The 19,100-nt window shown below is 45.8% G+C and overlaps 1 protein-coding gene and 1 long non-coding RNA gene across 17 annotated transcripts in view; one reads left to right on the top strand and one right to left on the bottom strand.

The window, feature by feature from the left end:
* PTPRS (protein tyrosine phosphatase receptor type S) overlaps nucleotides 1–19,100 on the bottom strand; it is a 346,861-nt gene that overhangs the window by 97,933 nt on the left and 229,828 nt on the right. For 13 of the 16 annotated variants that reach the window (XM_053301444.1, XM_053301445.1, XM_053301446.1 and 10 more), the window contains one exon: nucleotides 14,743–14,853. In XM_053301444.1, the coding sequence (XP_053157419.1) occupies nucleotides 14,743–14,853 (111 nt within the window). Of the gene's footprint in view, nucleotides 1–7,066; nucleotides 7,168–7,902; nucleotides 8,084–8,674; nucleotides 8,797–14,742; nucleotides 14,854–19,100 lie in introns of those variants that run through there. The other 3 variants (XM_053301455.1, XM_053301456.1, XM_053301454.1) reach the window with 3 other exon arrangements.
* Nucleotides 8,577–14,761, top strand: LOC128347190 (uncharacterized). The gene is made up of 3 exons (XR_008317427.1): nucleotides 8,577–8,792; nucleotides 9,162–11,512; nucleotides 13,160–14,761. It is a non-coding gene; the product is annotated as an uncharacterized LOC128347190 (long non-coding RNA).

A 19,100-nucleotide genomic window follows, 5' to 3' on the forward strand; every position in this document is an offset into this window, starting at 1 on the left:
TGAAAGGGCTCATAAAGTGAAGCTTCAAACTGTCGGTTCAGATTGTGGTTTGATTGCTCAACATAAATCTTGGTTGGTTTACTTGCACATGCAGAAGGCCCAGGGAAATGCAATCCGTGGCATTTTCAGGTGGGTCTGGGAAAGACCAGCCTTGAGCCCTGGTGTGATGTTGCCAGTCCGACTAGATAATGCCAAGCCAGATAGATTAAGGGTCTGACTCAGTACAAGATAGCCATATGTTTAGCTGGAACTGGCTTGGAAACTTGCTTAGAATTTGTAATGTGGGGATATCATGTTGGTTCCAAGCAAGTAAGAGGAACAATTCTCTACCAATTCACTGAGCTAAGAAGGGAGACTTGATTCTGCCTCATGAGTCCCCAAAGAGGTTCTAAATTAGTGCCATTTAGATGTCTAAATGATGTCTCAAGGGGTGCATCTCAGCAGCTTCTAGACTTGACTCCAGTCTTAAGTTCTCCAAATTCAATTGCTGGTCCAAGGGAAAGCTGATGTCTCAGAGTTTCAAATGATAACAACAAAGTATTATTTTTTTTAAAAAAAACATTGGAGCCATGAGAAAACAGTGCTGGTCACAACTGGAGACAAGATGGCGAGACCTTGGAGGACAAAAGAAAAGAAACAGAAAATCAGTCAGAGGCATGCAAATAAGTCAGGAGTTTGAAAAGGAGGTGGGATGGAAGTAATGAGGTTCTCAAAAAAGGGGAGTGGATATGTCATTTCTGAGTGGGAATTAAAATTAAAAAGGGGGAAGAGGCAAGTGGGGGTGGAAGAATACTTGGAGAAAGGGGAGGAGAAATGGGGAAACATACAACTGAATGGACATGATCCGGCCAGCAAAACATCGTTAAAACGGCAAAGAAATGGCAGGAAGAGATGCAAACATCAAGTTGTCATGGAAACAGAACAAGACAGCAAATTGGAACTGACTCTAGGATCGGGGGATGAATAAAAAAGGGGAGAAAGAAAGGAGAGGAGGAAGAAAGGAAGGGAGGATCAAATTAAGATGAAATAAAATGGATAAATAATTGTTCAAAAATAGGACAGGTGTTGTGAATCGAAGTCTGAAGGGAACCCTGACTGCTGTTTTCAGCGAGGGGAGGAAGCTGTGTAGTGCACACACAAGACATAACTGCAAAAAGGAGAAATGGTGAGCAAGGTGGAAAAGGATCGTCATCTATTTCCATCTAGTGTGCAGCAATCCAACATGATCCTGTGATCGATTTGAGAGAGTTAAGAGAATACATTTTTTGGGATATTTTAATGCAAAGCCAGCAGGGGGGAAAAGCTCGCAGGAAACACTGGGAGTGAACGCAGGCTTAAAGGGTGACTAATGATGGAATAAACCCTATCTTAACTCTCTTTCTGGAGGTGGAGATTCTAAGGACAAATGATATCTGATACGCATACCTATGCCCTTCAGGCTTTTCTTGTATACTTTGTGACCTTGCCCAGGACAGGCCAACTGGCACAGAGATCATAGATCTCAAACTCTAGACAAGGGTTGGAGGAAGAGACTGTGTTGGTCTGGGTGAAGGATCACATTAGGCAGAACCCAACAAGAATTTTCTTTCAGCTCATATTTTGAGGTTGAAATGACCAATCATGCTGGGTTCATCTGGGCAGATTCACGAATCCCTTATGCTCATGGTGAGCAGATTGGCACCACATCAAACCACATGAAGGTAAGACTGGTAATCTTAGATCTGAAGTCAGTTTGACAATCTTGGGTTCATGTTGGTTTGGTGCAGTGCCACTCAGAGATTCCTGAAAAAGCCTCACAACACTCTTCATGGGAGCACATGCATAGAAGAAATCTCAGATTCTAGGTAAACAAACATTTGTCTAATCACGAGAACCCGCCATATGCCTGTGAATTTCTTGCTCCAACTCCCAAATAGCAAGGAATCTCACAATGTGATGATGCCATGTCAAACATTGTGTTGAGCCAAAACACTGTCAGGAAGAGAGAAGAATGGGTCATGTGTGACGGCATAATCTCTAGTTTCATTCTATGTCATGTTCTACCTGGGCTGAGGTTCTGCAGGTCACTGCCCCTTGTGGCAGCCTGCTGCCCTGCAGCAAGCTTTTGAGCCGTTAAGCCCTTGCCACTGGAAGGATGAAAGTAATTTCATGTATGAGGTGTCTCGGCTTCAAGGTCTCTTTGGTCTTGGTGTGGCATGTCTTCCCCACTCTGATCTTTGTCTAATGATATGTCCCCTTGGTCTCTGGTTCGTCTACCCAGCTTGACCTGGACCTAATGCTTGACCAGCAGCTCAGGGTGGGATCCTGATCAGTCTACCCAGTTTCTAACCTTCTACTCCTGCCTCCCTGGTTCTCAGCTGTCAGCTTGACTTTACCGGCTTAGAGGCCATCACCCATAAGAAAAGTCCTGATGAATCAGTCCTAAGGCCTATCTGGTCCAGTATCCTGTTTCACACAGTGGCCCACCAGATGCCTTTGGGAAGCCCACAGGCAAGAACTGAGGGCATGCCCTTTTTCCTACTGCTACTCCCATGGTTCAGCCTGGTACCTGAATTACTGACCCGTGCCAGAAGAAAGCCAGAAGGATCCATGTGAGTTGCGGGGAAGAAGCTGAGGAAGGCATAAGCTTTTTACCGACCTGGTCATAGAAGAAGGATACAGGTTTGGTGGGCAATACAGACACCACGTTCTGCCCTTAACACGCAATCCCAGAATGCTGCTGGAGAGAGAAATCTGAAGGCTGATCAATCTGAATTTTTCCCCAGCACTGGTTTTGCTGTCTGGATTTGCACATGAAAAGGAAGAATTTGCAGGAGGTAGGGTGGGGGGAAACTATGGATGAGAACTCCGTCACTTCAGACCCCGATTCACATGAAGAAGCAAGTCAGGACTCTAAACGGGGTCTTGGGGTGGGGTGGGGAGAGGAGGAAATCAAATAATTCTATAAAGAGAAAAGTGAACTATTGTAAAATTAAGGAAGGGGGAAATAATTTCCTTTTAAAAAGATAAATAAATAAAGTAAAGTGACCAGTTGAAAGCACCAAAACAAAACCGAATGGTGTTAAACATTTTGACACTCAGCAAGCCGCTGCTCCGAATGAGGTGAGAAGGCGGACATTATTAGCATTTTGGCGAGACAGGAGTCCATTCCGTCTTACCCCAAAATGAGGAGGAGGGGGAAGGAAAGGGGGTCCGAAATAATGTACAGCCTCTACATTTTGTAGTGAAGATTAGATTACACCTGTCCTTCCCTCCCCAAAACAGGTTGTGTATGTCTCTCTCTCTCTCTCTCTCTGTTCTTGTGTCCCATCCCATTCTCTAGTTGAAAATGTTATTTTTAACCTTGGCTACAACTGGGTACATTTAGGCTTCTTGCTTTTCTCCCCCACCTCTGTCCTTCCAACAGACAAGTTCCTCTCCTCTTCCTTTTAATTTAGCATGGTCTGAAGAAACTCCTTCAGTGTTGGTATCCAAATGCAACAAATGTAGAGATTTAGCAGTTTCTTCCCCACTTGGAACAACTTATCGGTTAATTGAATGCTAGGCTAGCTATAGTGTTCTTTCTTGACGTATGTATTCATTTAAAATTTTGTGTGACAAACGGCAGCATTTAAAACCCAATTGCATCTCAAGTGGCGTTCACACCAGTCCTGAAGTATTTAGACTCAGGGTGTGCATTATTGTGTCTGTGTCATTTCCTTTTTTAAAAGTTAAATTAGAGTGACGAGGTGTAATCTAAAATTTTCCCCCCTAAAACAAAGAGAACAGCAATGCAAAAGGCGTATAAGACATAAGCAGGCAGAAGATTTTTCTTTCTTTTCAAAACCACTTGTAGCTCAGTGTTCCTGCAGAGCACCCTTTTAGCATTTCACCATATCCAGTCACACTTCCCTGAAGCTCTTGAGAAATCCTTCTGCAGAAAGAGTGTAAATTTCACTGTTTTATTCGTTTAATTTTTTTTAACAGAATTTCAGAGTAGAGGGCTGCCCAAAACAGCAGAGGGTATCCACTTACCCTTGGATAAATTCTCTCTCTCTCTCTCTCTCTCAAAATGCAAGTGTTGTAGATGATTCAGTTAAGAAATGGTACTGCTACAAACTCTCTCGGTCTCTCGCTCTCTCCCCGAGTTCCAGAGCTCAGTGAGGAAAACAACATAGAGAGGGGAAATCTGGAAAGGACGGGCTGTGTTCTAGAATAGCACTGCCTTCCCATGTCCCAGTGCATCCATCAAGGGGAGGGACAGATTTAATTTGGGAAATCATCTTTATGTAGTGTTGTGGTAGTCATGGGAATTATGAAAATGCAACAACAACAACAACAACCAAAACACCCCGCCCCAAATTCTTAGGAATCTAGTGAGGAAAAGCGGATGAGCCTTTAACAAAATGGCGGCCTGAGCAAAGTGACCCTCACAGATAGTGACAGCTCATTAATATTCCTCAAGAACCTGGCTCAGTAGTCAACTTGCCAAGGTTTAAGAATGTGTTCATCTCCAGTAATGTTCCTTCCTATATGAAAGCAGTCATCCATCTTTCAACCCTCCAAAGACACTTTCTGTATCAACTCATCTCCAACAGAATCCTCCAGTCTTGCATGGGATTCTGGGCCATTCTAGAGTGTGTACACTGTTCATGGGGGGTGCTGGGCTGTCCCCACTATGTGTGTGAACTCCGGGTGCACCCGAGAACAGGCCCAATGCAGTCTCATGTTGTAAGCGAAGACTAACAAGCTGGCGTTTGAGGAGAACTGACCATCTGAAAATCGAGGAACCCCCTGGAACACAATCTGAAAGCCACTGCTCTAGAACTCATGGCTGGCATCCTCATGGTGCTTGCACAGTGAAGGAAGTTGCACAAAAAGTTCGCTCCTCGCTCTGGAGGGCATTAAAATCACCGGAATCCTCTGTCTTAGCAGTGCACTTAGTGGGAGGGTGATAACAATTTCTTGAAAAGATTCTCCCCAATTCTACCTACACAGAAAATCCTCACTGATTAATCCTTTTAAACAGTGGTTCTCTTGCATTTAGGAGGAGAGCCCAGCATAGCGTCCCTCCCAGTGGCTGTTGCTGCTCACTCCCTTGTGTTTCCATTTAGACTGGGATGCTTTTTGGGATAGGAAACCATCTCCAGGACCTCTTGTGGCACACAGTTTAGGAATCACCCCTCTAACTGGGCCAAGAGGTCCCTTTTCATGTGGTGGCTGTCTTGTATTTAGCAGGGGGAGAGCAACTGTCCCTAGCACAGAATCTCTCCCAGTGGCTGTTGCAGATGTCTCCTGTAGGTTTGTTGGTGGTTTTTTTTTGGTTTTTTAAAAGATTGACTCTCTTTAAGGATAGGGAACCATGTGTTTCTGTGAGCCCCTTTGGGGCATGGAATAATTTTTTTCTTATTCCCTTTTGCTATGTACACTGCTTTGAGAACTTTGGTGAAAAGCAGTATAGAAATATTACTACTACTACTACTACTACTACTACTACTAATCCCATTCTACCTCTCAAACCAGAAGCTAGCTCTCTCCTTGTGATGCAATTTGGAAAGGTTGTTTTCCCTCTCTTCTAAATATTGAGGAATGTTGAAAAATATGGTCGCTAACCCTACAACTTGAAGTGGTAAGGTCCAGGAAAGCTGAATGTGTCACTGAATTGTTAGATCCTAAGTGTAAAAAGCAAGACTTGCTGAGGATGGAGCCTCTTAAAAGATGATAAGAAAAAGGGGTACAAATTCACCCCCCCCATCAACCCATCTCTAGCTGTGGCACTAAAATGCAAACCCCATTAAAATTGGTGTCACAACTTTGCTAATTAAACTCTGAAGGAGCATAGAACTGGAATAAAGGTGTCTTGTTTTAAGAACTGCCCTCTCTGATGGTTATTAAGAACTATTTGGGGTTAACGGGTGATGGATAAGTTGGCTCCTGCTAACTGGGCAAAGAGGCACCTTTTAAAAGTGCTGATTCTCTTTATTTAGCAGGGGAAGAGCAACTGGCCCTATCCATCCCCAGCACAGCATCCCTCCAGTGGCTGTTGCTGGTGTCTATCTTATATTTCTTTCTTTCTTTTTTTAAGATTGTGAGCCCTTTGGGGACAGGAAGCCATTTTATTTATTTATTTAAATCTATGTAAACCACTTTGGGAACTTTTTGTCAAAAACCGGTATATAAATATCTGTCTTATAAGGAGCCATTTGCTCAGTTACACAGTGTTTCCACAGACAATGGGCCCTTGAGCCTTACAGGTGATGGGAGCAGTTGGAAAAGGATGGGGTGTGTGCACTGAACACCCAGGGGTCTGAGCATGGAAATCTCAGCATCTTAAGAGGAAGAGACAGACAGAGAGAGAGAGAGAAAGGAGGAAAGAGAGAGAAAGAGAAAGAAAGAGAAGGAGAGAGAAAATAATGGAGACAGGTAACTGTCAAAGCTGCACTGGATTTCTCAAAAATAAAATAATAATAACAATAATAATTAATCACACAGCTTTAATACCTGTACCCTAGGAATCTTGCCCATTCTGCTAATAATGGCATCCTGCAGCTCTGACTGGGAAAATGGGAGTAAGCCAGGAATTAATGAGAAATTAATTTTTTATTCTGTTTGTATAGTTTCGATTTTAATTGTTAATTGTGTGTCTGTGAATGATGGGAGTTGTAGTCCAACAACATCTGGGGAGTCAAGTTTGAGAACTTGCATCAGAACATTACTGGCTCAGGTACAAGAAGATCTGCCTCTGAGATTTAAAAAAATAGAATGTATAACGAGTGTGTCCATTATTTGCTTGTTCCCCACAAGATGATAGGTGACCCTTTGTGGCAGAGAAACAGCCGACAGGAGCTTTGTTCCTACTTTGATTTCTTAAACGCTGCTTCCTGTCTAAAGGGAAATAACTTTGCACAAGCTCAGAGGCACTTAGCCTGAGGCACTCAAACTACTGAAAATAAAACAGGGCACCAATATGTTCCTTCATACTTTGATTCTCCGAAACATTCCTGGAGTGAGATTCAAATGTGTTCCTCCTGCCATGAGAAGCAGCAGATGACTGAATGGCCGCTCTACAGCCACACATGATACATACCGCTTTGTCTCCTCATGTTCATGGAATCCACTGTGGCCATCTTGTGGGTTAGGCCTGGGCTGCCATCTCTAATTATGTCAGGCCCCGTCACAGTCCTCTCACTGGCATGAGTATGAAATTGTTATTAAAAAGTGCCCTTGTTAGAACTGAGTGGGGTGGGTGGGTGGGTGGAGGGAAACAAACAAACTGTGGGGATATTTTAAAAAGGATTTGAAAACTGTCAGGGCTCACTAGGCCTCAAGTTTTGGTGGCAGCCATCATGCTCTGTGCAGATTCTGCCTCAGGCCCTATGAGGCGAGCTTAGGGCCTCCGTCCTTGCCCGTAAGACTCTGAAAATCAGTTATTTAAGAAACATTTAAATTTATTCCTTTGACAAACAAGGAGGCTATTCCCATGAAGGGATCATGGGAACCATCGGGCTCGCAGGTGAGCCTGGTGCGCCCAAGGCGGTTAGCCCGCCTAATTCCCTCACCCCTTAAATGAGGTTAACTGAGCGAGCGCTCTGTTAACCTCATTTTTTTTTGCTCGTGTGTCGCCACGGTACACAATGACACACAAGTAGACCCCCGAACAGGAGGCTGAAAGCAGCCTCCCGGGCTCGGGGGTCTCTCCAGGATGCGATGCACGGCCCCCGATCCCCGCAGCCGTGTGGACGGCCGATCCGACCGCCCAGCTACGAGCAGCGGCTCGTCTATGGGGAGAGCGGGCTAAGCCTGCTCTCCTCGCAGACCTGGAAGAAGCTCTTCTCACCAGTTGCGAGAAGAGCTTCAAGGTGTTTGGAAGAAGGGTCTTTAAAGAGCCAAACAGACTGTTATGGATGAAGCCAAGACCCTCACCTGCAGTGACGTGGTGGCACCAGGAAAAAGAAAGAAGAAGATGAAGACGAAGGGGGCACATAAAGGGGCAAAGTGTATTTTTGGGTGGGCAAACTGTGTCTTAAAATAGAAATGGGGGGCAGTTGGGGGAAGCAACTACTTTTCTGAGGGGCACATCCCCCTGCCGCCCCACCAAACTACCCTACCCTTGCTCAGGTGTACTAGTAGCTACTGAACGGGGTCATTTGTAGTGTTTGTGGCAGTGATTCTGGATAAATTAATGTTAATGACAAGGGCATGGGCATTGGAGGCCTTTGTGGCAGTCACTCTGGATTAATGTGAGCTACAAAAGTTTGGTCGTTGGTGGGAGTTATTCTGGACTAATATGCATCGTAAGGGTGTGGCCACAGAAGGGGATGGTGGTAGTTATTAGGGATGGATTTATGAGAATTTCAAGGGCATGGTGGCAAGTTATTCTGGATGAACGTTAATTGCAATGACTTGGCTATTGGTGCTGTTTGCATCCGTTGTTCCAGATGAATTAAGGCAGATCACGAAGATGTCACATTTTGAAACCAGTTTCAGTAGATGTTAATGTTCATGATAGCCAGTGGGGTGGTGACAAGGATTGAGTCAGGGTGCGGTTATTCCCAGGGCATTCATTGGTATCCAAAGGGTGTTGTGGTGTGTAGGAAGGAGAAGACTAAGCAAGAGCCCGCCCACCCCGCCCGCACTTTTTAACCATCCCTTGAAATAGTGTGTTGACTTTACCTTTCTTTTCCTATAACCTTACCTTAAGACTATTGAGTATCCCTCTTTCTAAAGCTCCTCAAACCTCACTCCCCGCAAAACCCACCCTTGTTCCTTGGACAGGCATTAGAACTGTGTGATTCCACTTCTCTGGGTTTGAGGTAAGTACATTATCAAAGGGGTGGGGAGGGGGTAGATTGGGGTTCGGGGAGAGCAGGAACACTGGCCCTTTTCACAATGCATTTGGAATAAAATCACAGCACAGCATAACCAATTGAAACAAAATGGGGGGAAAAAAAGAGAGAAACAACAAAAAGCAAGAAAAAAAAATCCAAAAGAAAAGAAAAGAAAAATCCTACAGGGAATAACTAAATAAATAAAGTTCCACTGATTTTAAAAAAAAGTTTTAAAAATTATATTTATAGATATATATATACACACACGCACGCACGCGCATACAATTTGGAAAAAAAAATGGAAAAGAACTGGCATGCAAAGATTGTCATTAACATTCTCCTATCATGCATCAGGCCCAAATGTCCATACGGCAAGGTAACCATGACGACAGAAAGGTGCACATAACGCAGCAACGTTACCAACGGATGCAGAGAGAGGCCCACAATGCAACTCAACTCATCTCCGACGAGACCCGAGAATGAGCGGGTCTCGCTCGTCAACTTTTATATAGAGATTTCTTGCTTTCTTTCTCTCTCTCTCTTTTTTAAATATTTTGTCATTTTTTAAAAATAGTATATATAATATATATTTTTCTCTCTTAAGAAATGTAAAAATGTGGGTAAAGAAAGTAAAAAAGAAAAAAAACACACCAACCTTCTCGTAGCTCTGAGGGATGTTAAGGGGGTTTGATGCAGAACACAATGACATGAGGAGAAGAGAGAAAATAGGGGAAACACAGAGAGAGTAAAAAAAGGCCTTCACAGCTGGCAGCTGCAAATTGATTTGCTTTCTCTTTTCCGTCTTTAACTTAAAAAAAAAAAAGCTTAAAAAGAAATCTCAAATCTCCCACTCTTTCCTGTCCATCAGGGCTGCCCAGAGGTCGGCATGGGCACCATTTTGACAAGGCCATGGCAGGGGAGGTGCCCCAATATCTTCACTGATGTTGGTGCCACGGCCTGCCAGTGTCGCAGGAGGGGGGGCCCCTGCTTTGGGCCCCCCAAGGCCCATGGCTCCCCTGAGCAGCCCTGTACCCCAAATCCCAGCCTCCAAAATATCACGATTTTGAGCCCCCCGTGGCTCAGGGAACAAGTTAGCAAAATGTACAGCATAGCACCCAAAACCAAGAGGACCAGGTTTCTTTCCCCTTTGGCATCCTCACCGTTGTTCGGCTCCTCTGCCATGATCAAGGAAGAGATCGCACCAGGTGCAACAAAAACCCTGAAACCATGGGCAAGGCATGTCAGCATGGGGCTAGGGTGGGGGAGAAGCTTCCCGGGATGTCAGAGATGTGAATTCCCAGAACCCACAAGTTGGTTCTCGCTGCAAATTGACCTCTCGCAAGAAACAAGGTGAAGCTGGAATAACTAGCACTGTCCCCTGCTCCCCTCCCCAGGGGATGGTCACTCAGAATCCAACCCCCTGGAACCTCCTCAGTTTTTGTATGTCGTTTCTCATACTTCCAGCGAAATGACCAGACTGGCAACATGGGCTAACACCCATGCGGACATGCCTTTAAAAAAACAAAACAAAACAAACCTTTCCAACTTCAGCTCCCAGCCTCCCCCTCCAAACTAACTCAAAAATAGGAAAACAGAGACCATCTCCTTCAAATCTTAGCCTATCTCCCAAATTCTTTGTAGAGACACAAGCATGTTACGAGAGAAACCATTTGAAATTCAGAAAACTGCAAGCATGTTCAAGACTCTTTGGAAACAACAGGAGAAAGGAAAAGAAATTACAATGCACACAACCACCCCGCCTCCCAAACACACACGGACCCAATAATTCCTTTGAAAGACTCAATTCCCTCTTCATGGATATAAAGACAAAAGGAAAATGGAAGTTATTTAAGATAGCATGAAAAGACAGTTAGTTAGCCAGCCTCCATGGCCCTTGAGATGTTGACCACATCTAGAACAGAGGTGTCCATTTTGAACTCAACACAGAAGTCTTCATAAACAACATACACATTGGTTTCAAGAGGGCCTGAGGTTTAGCTGGCTCCCAAAAGTTTGCATAAGTAGCGTGTGCAATTAGTTATCTATGGCTGGTGGTTTAGGAGCAGACATCTGTCAGGTTGATTTTAAATGCGCTTCTCTGGGTAGTGTCATGTAGGCGATTCACACTAGCACTGATTGTTCTAATTCCATGTAATGCTTGTGTTGTGTCCCCAGGTCTGCTATTGCACAGAGCATAGTAGAACAACATAAGCATCCATCTTTGCACAAGAAAAGAGGTCTCTTTAGCTCTCAAGCGGAGAAAAAGAATAAAATTCACTCAAGAAACCAACCACATGGGAAAGAGGAACTATGTGAAAGGGTCTTCTCGGGAAGAATGAGCACTTTCAAATTACAGCAGAATTAAAATTCTCATCTACATAAAACCGATATAAAGGAGGAGAACAACTCCAAAAGGGTCTTGGATTGTGCAAACTCAGCCCAACACCCCAGGTTGCTGCATTAGGCAGAAATACCTAGAAGGCTTCTGCACAACACTGGCTAATAGATTCCATATTGCTGGTTGTCTACCCAGCAGTCCAGACAGACTTTACTAACAGAAGGAAAATACATTTTCTTTTTCTCCCGCCCCAAAGTTAATTTTTAATTCTTCAGTGTGGAGAATATTAAACATTTAAATGTTTTCTCTCCCTCGGCATGTGAGACAGAGCGGGGAGGATAGAGAGATGGCATTGCAACATCAACAGGTAAGTAGCTCAAATGGGGTGGAAATGTTCCATTTCACTGTGACATTTGGTGGTTCATAGCAAAGATGGATGGCTTTGAGCCCATGGAGCTAAATGCAGACCACCAGTCACATAGTGGGCCGTGCCAGGTGCACAACAGCACCATTTCCTCACTTTTTCAGTTGCAGGTGCTGAAAGGGGGAAGTTTACTGAACCCTGGGAAGTTTCTGAAGCTAGCGAAGTGGGGTGGGTTGCTTTCCATTTGGTGAGTCATAAGATGTGCAGATCCATTTTAAAATGGCTTTGTCTGTGGGATGGGGAAATGTTGCAACATGCTGCTGTCTCCTCTCTTTCTATTAAGGTGGAGGGAGACATTCAGGCACATGCACACACAAAATGTTAGCCCAGTATGGAATTACAGAGTTGGAGGGGGTCTTGTAGGCCATCTAGTCCAACTCCATCCTTCAAACGAAGGGAAAAGCTGGGGGATCCAGTTGTTTTGTGGGAGGAGAGCTGGTCTTGCGGTAACAAACATGAATTGTCCCCTTTGCTAAGCAGGGTCCACCTTGGTTTGCATTTGGAGACTACATGTTTGAGAACTGTAAGATATTCCTCTAAGGGGGTGGGGCTGCTCTGAGAAGAGCACCTGCAGGCTTGCATGCAGAAGGTTCCAAGTTCCCTCTCTGGCAGCATCTCCAAGATCGGGCTGAGATAGACTTCGGCCTGCAACCTTGGATATACTGCTGCCAGTCTGTGCAGACAATACTGAGCTAGATGGACCAATGGTCTGACTCAGTATATGGCAAACCAAGATTGGGTTGGGACAAAACCTATCCGTTTTTGTTTATTCTAACCACCTGAGATTTGAAGCTACTTCACTGGGTTCTGATCTTGGTTTTTTCCAAGTAAGTTGGTTAGAAATAAATGAAGATCGGGCGATTCAGATATCATAAGCAACCTTGGTTTATTTTTAAATGCCGTCAGGAACAGTGTTGTTGACTACAGGGATTCCCAGATGTTGTTGACTACAACTCTCAGAATCCTCAACTGCAATGGCTTTTGCTTGGGGATTATGGGAGTTATAGTCTACAACATCTGGGAAGCCCTGTTAGAGGGAACACTGGTCAGGAGTAGAATTCCTTGGATGTTTGTGTGGACAGGGCAGGGGAAGTTCATGCTCCCAGGGATTCGGGGCATAGCACAGATACAAAATTTCACTGGAGTTCCATGTGATGTCTGACTCAACCCAATGTGAGTTGCTTCGGATGTTGCCCGAATATCCGAAGTTACACGATTGGTTCAGAGATGCATGTATTTCGATTCCATAAATAGGTGGCGGGTATGTGTGATCCCGTTTGTGACTGTGAGAGGGCAAAGGGTTAACCCCCAGTCATGGCCCCAATCCAGATCTCCTTTGTGATGGCTGTTTAAGGGACCAAGCAGGCAGGGCCAAGGGTACACTTAATGTAATGAATCGTAATGAATCGTTTGGCTCGGAGTGAGTGATTACACTCACTGTTTGGCTAGGAAAGTGTAAGCGTTACAGCCTTCAAAACACTCACAAATTCAGTTTCTTTCCTCCTGGCTGGCTTTGTGAGCATTCTGAAGGGGAAAAGTTACAACCTGGATAGGCCTGCATCTTTTACATCAAAAGCATTTTGTCCTCAGGCGTACAAAATATAGCCGAAGAAGCAGCCCTCAAATCAGCCTCGTGGTAAGCCAAAGAAGCCTCCAGATCGGTCTCACATAGATCTGACTTGGCCAGTCAACGCTCTCAGAAAAGGGTTTCTCAGCCCATTCGCCAGGCCAACATTTTCTATAGCCATGGAGGTAAGATGCCCGTTCCTATTCCTTTTTCTCTGCTAAGTGTGGCAGCTTTTCCAACCATGGAGATGCAAAAGGCTTTGCCTGCTGGTACCAGCAGCTGTGAAAGGTGTGAAAGAGCCCGGCCAGCAAAAAGCAAATGATGGCACCTCTACAGTGTCACAACAGGCAACGGATTTAAAGTTACCCCTCCATTGTCCAAATGACAATGAATTTCTTCTGGGGACTTCCTGGCCCACGTCAACATTTTGATTCATATGATCGCTTTCATGACGTAGAGATGTGAGTGGAACTGAAAGATCTGTGCCATTACTTCACCCTCGTGCTTCCCCTACAACACACACCCCATGCAGTTTTGGGGGAGTTTCAATGGACCGATCTCGTGCTTGGCATGGAAATATCCTGAATCTGTGTATGATCCACGTCCTTCAATGAGGTTGTGGCTTATGTTGTTCCTTTCCAAATAGCGGGGGCAAAAGATGGGGAAATGAGGTCCCATTTAGCAAGGGTGGATCCTAATCTCTTCTTCAGGACAAATGCCAATTAATAGGGATGTGGCAGAGCACCTACCCAATCTCTCACCTCAAGGGGGACGCAGCTCCACGTCCCAGGCACCATATTGAAAACAGGAGGCCCTAAATGCTCAGTTCTCACTTTGCTGTGGGACGGGAAGCTCCCATGATTATACTGTAGTGAAAAACATTCTTTACTCCAGGACATCTGGGGGAAATTTAGCTCTGGTCTTTTAGAAGGAAAAGGAGGACTAGGGTTGTGAACTGGTGCAGACCCAGGGACTGGATTGTCGGGGAGACAGAACAGTCCCAAGTCCCTGATGATTAGGTCCCTGTCAAGCAATGGTCTCTACAGACACATCCACACGGCAAACATAAATCAGTTTTTAAAAAAAACACAACCTAGGTTAAGCATGGAGGCTGCTCCTGAAAAATTCCCACCATGTGGTAAGAATTCTGTTAGATCTTAGAATTCCCAGCATTCCTTGGGGCGGGATCCATAATGGCCTCTGCTTTATTACCACATCCATGCTCTTTTTCTGAATACCAAGTCAGTTTCAAAAATAAACATCACAGAGGAACAGTAGACTTCCCCCCCATGGGGTTTGGATCTGTTCTATGGGGGGGAACTAGAAGTCCACTATCCAAGCTGGGTGCAGGGTACACTTGACCATGAACGTCATCCCACTACCATTAGAAAGGTAACTCTTATTTCCATATTCTCAGTTGCATTAGCCTAATACTCAGTCAAGACTGCACCCCTTTGCTCATTTCCTTCCAGTACTGAACATTTCAGTTTGGTAAAAACAACAATACGGCAGGGACCCAAAGGAGGAAGCCCGTCAAGGGCTAGAGGGCAGGGTGTGTGCGCAAATAGGTCGAATTGCCACTGTTGCAAGCCACGGCGCTCCCTACCTCTCACGTATAGGTTAGCAGGTGAAGAGTAGCGCACCCCAGCGCTGTTGCTAGCCACGCACTCATACTTTCCCTGATCGGTCTCTTCGCTGCTCTCAATCTGAAGGCCACCTAGAATGGGAGGAGAAAAGAAGAAGAAGGAGACGCCAGCAAATATGTTAATTTGGGGATTGGGGACATGGAGAGAAAGGCAAGTCAAATGGCTCTAATTTCTTGTGCACCCCACTTCCTCCCAGCACCACCTGCATCATAAACCAGTTCCAGCATCCATTTGAAGCTCAGTTGTCATGGCCCAAGATGAGTCAACATGCCCATTTGCATAGCGCTGGATACCAACGGGTAGTCATTTGTGGGCACAGTTTGACTATGAATTTCCACAGAGTACTCCTACATCTAGGAAAAATGCATACCAAAGTCCTAATAAATAACATGCTCCTTTTTAAAAGGAACAACATGGCCTTTCCTTCCCCACAGGAGACCTCAAATGGTAAAATTATAGTTGTAAATGAGAGCTGTCAATAGGTTGTTTTGGATTAATGTGTGAAATTTGGCTGTTCTCACCTCAGCACAAGGCGCTCTCCAGAACATGAAATGACATCTTCTGCCCTTTAACATTCTCTATAACATTTCACCCCAAAATAGTAAAAGGTGGAAGGAACTGCTGGCTCAAACCTTGCTACTCTACAGCGCCACCTGGGCAATGGATGGGAGGGGTACTGCAGCTCTTCAGGCTGGCCAACATGGACCTGTACAGTCTTCTAGAACCATTGCTTCAAGCTTTGTTCCTCAATATGAACAATTCAGAGTAGCCCCATGGACTCCTTTGCCTTAACGGCCTCCCCCTGACTACCGCCTTTTGAAACCTCACCTTGACTATGTATCTACCTCTAGCCCTACTGATCTTTGCTCAAGTCTCTGGACCTTGATTTTGACCTGACCCAGACCACATACTCACCTTTGGCTCTTCCAACCGAGTATTTGGAGACCTCACCCTCATGGCCCCAGTACTGATGTGAGGTCTGCTTCCTTAGCTCTGTTGCAACACCTAGCCCTCTGGCAACCCAAATCTCCTCCAACCCTTAGACCAAGCATGGGATGTGCTCCTCCCCTCTTCTTGCTCCTCTGGCCACCCATCTTCCCTCCCTAGGTGAATTTTCCCCTAGTCAAAAACCAGTCACTTTTCTTGAAGCAGTTGTGATCTGCCAGCCTTCTGTAGCTCTCCCTGTTCAGAACCCGGGCTGACAGTTTGTGACATCACAGCAACTCAGCCAATGGCTGGGGAGAACCCTCGGAAGAGCATCAGCCCAAGATGCATGCACACACACACTCTTGGAGTACACACCAAAGTATGCCAGGCCATTTTGAAAATGAGAGACCTCAGCATACCCCCATCCACGGGTGCAAGTTACCCTAGCTTGGGACAGCACTGAGGGATCGGGTCGGGGGTGGAGGGAGACACTATTTCAGTCCCTCAGGGTGGGATGCACCATGTTCTTTTTATTACTACACAGAGTCCCAAAGGGGTCCACCAGCCCCAGGATGGCTATTTCGGGTCTTCCTCCAAAACCACAGTCCCACCTCCTTGACAATCTGGGTTACCCGCTTCTCTACAGTTGGAAGAGACCTGGCCACCAGTTCTCAGTCCCCTTCCAGCCTGATCACCATCCCATCCTCTCCACCGTGATCAACACTCCGAGGGTGTTGCTTATAATGCAGCCACATTAGACGTCTCAGCCAGTCTCCTCATTATGCCAGATCTCCATGATCTATTCCTAAATACCCCAGGTGAAATAAGAACAGCAAAAGGTGCTAGACCGTTCTTTTCCACCACCCCCACCACACCCTACAAACATTAATGTTTAATGCATTCATGTTTAGGGCTGCATATTGGAATCTCTGATTCCGACAAACGTGTACATCCCCCTGGCACTGTGTGGGGGTGGGCGCTCCCAGTGTGGACAGCTCCACGCAACACTGGCCATTACCAGTGCTGGGATATAGGTGCGTTCCCCCAGAGACATCGGGAAGGCCGAAGGGAATGCCAGGAAGGAGCACAGGGGCAGAAAAGCTCTGGGAGGAACTACAGTTCACTGATGTCCTTACTCACCTTCCCTCTCTACTCTCCTTCCCGGAATTCCCTTCTCACCCTCCCAGCATCCCCACACACACTGGTGCCAAAAATGGCAGGTATTGTGCAGAGCTGGCTGTACCAGGAGAGCTGACCTCTGTTCCAGGAGCACTAACTTCTGTGTGGCCCCAGGGGAATGGCACATTTTTGCCTGAATCAGAAATTATGCCACACAGCCCTATTAATTTCCCACTCCACATGTCTTGGACCACAGTTTGGATTCAAATTAAACCTTGTCACCTTTGTTGATTGTGAAGAAATAAGGATTTTCTTTAAAAAAGAAGAAGGCAGGCAGAAAACCAGAAGTATACCAACCCACTGTTTTCTCAAGCAGCTTCCTTATTCAAAAATCTACGCCAGAGCTGCTCAAATTCGGCCCTCCTACAGAAGTTGGCCTACAACTCCCATCATCCTTGACTATTGGCCACTGTGGCTGGGGATGTTGGGAGCTGTAGTCCAAAAACAGCTGGAGGACCAGAGTTGAGTAGCCCTGATCTACACCATACATCACAAAAGCATGGGGAACTCAGACACCTCCCTCCCCTGGTCCCAGAAGGAAAGTGGCAGAGTCCAGCCAGGAAAAAAGCAAAGAGAATTAGGAATGTACATTTACTGAAAAGGAAAACAGAACTGTGGGGAAGGTGGGGGGAGAAAAATAAATAAGGGGTGGGGACGGGGACACAAAACAGGACAAGAAACCACAAATGGAGAAAGGCTGACACAACTCCAGATTCATCACACAGCTACATGGAACGAGAACTGGTTATAATCAAATGCACGTGGCATTTAGGAGCGGGCAAGAGGGCATGTGTGGTTTTTGTGCGTAAGGTGCTCTTACCTCGGATCGGAGTACCTTCTGCAAGGAAAACAAAAGAAGAAACAAGTGAAAAGGAATGAAAAAAACCCTGGAGTTTCAGGACTTGCCAGTGGGAGAAAGGAAACCCAAGCAAAAAAAGGAAGATTGTTTGTGGCTGGAGACCTTTCCCATGCTGCCCCCTTGGGTCTGTTTTGAGGGAGGAGGAGGAGGAGGAGGAGGAGGTGAGAATGAGCATCTGGAAACATGATGTCATTATGACAGGTGGATGCTCATGTTCAGTGTGGCCAATCAGCAGGCAGGCCTAGCAACTGTAGCTGCCATTGGTCAGGAGAGAAAGCAGAAATTCCTCACTGTCCTGCTTTTGAAATCCTACACTCCACGCTCAACAGCTGACAAGGGGGTTGCATTAACTGTACTGGAGCACCAATCTTTGGTTTTATTTCCAGGACTAATACAGTTGCAAGGATCCTGGCCTGGGAAACTTGGTTAATTACATTCAGGTGGGATTTAGCACTTGGAAACGGCTTAATTCTCAGACTTCACGGGAAGATAGAGGCCCTTGTTGCTCCTCACCCCACAAGGCTTCCTTTGTTAAGTCCATCTCTTAAAGATGGGCTAAATGTAACATGTAGTTGAGTACTTAAGATCCTTATGCTTAGAAAGCCATCTAAGCTGTGCAGTAGACAGATTGTTAGATTTGAATGAAGGAGATCCAGGTTCAAAATCCTTGCTCAGCCATGAAGCTTACTAGGTGATCATGGGTCATCCCTCCGTTCCCAGCCCAACCTACTATTCTGCTCCAGGCCAAACCAGGGCCCCTACTGAGGAAGGAATGCAAGGGGGACCCAGACTGTAGACAGTTCTCCAAGGAAGCAGAGCTGGGAAAGAGGTCAGGACCCTGGACAGCTCCAAGCAGGCACCACTCTATAAGTCAGATGTTGCTCCAGCAGATACTTGGAGCTGAATGCTGCTTTTGATAGCTGCTGCCCAGGTAGAGTGGTGTGGCCCTCGCCCCTTCCCAGGGAAGGCCCTGTGGTTTAAAGGGGCCTTGTTCAATTTTACGAGCACTGGCTCGAGCAGAATTGGGGGACCCACTGGAGTGACAGGTCTTCAAAGGACTCCTCTGAGTCAGAGGATAAAAGCAGGGCTGTGTCTTCTGGTCATGTGGGGTCCTGATGGCAAAGGGTTGACCAGAGTGTAGGTTACCGGGCCTTCCCACATCCCTGAAGTGTCCGCCACATCGTGTGTGTGTGTGGGGGGGGGGGGGGCGGTTCTGGCGCCAGGGCCTTGACACCTACTTCATAGGGTAATTGCAGAGAGAAAATACTGTTGGGATAATTTCATGTATATTGCCCTGTGCTCCTTGGAGGAAGGATGCCAAGGACAATAAAATAAAACTAAAATCCTACTAAC

This window comes from Hemicordylus capensis, chromosome 2 (assembly GCF_027244095.1).
Source record: "Hemicordylus capensis ecotype Gifberg chromosome 2, rHemCap1.1.pri, whole genome shotgun sequence".
Lineage (NCBI taxonomy): Eukaryota > Metazoa > Chordata > Lepidosauria > Squamata > Cordylidae > Hemicordylus > Hemicordylus capensis.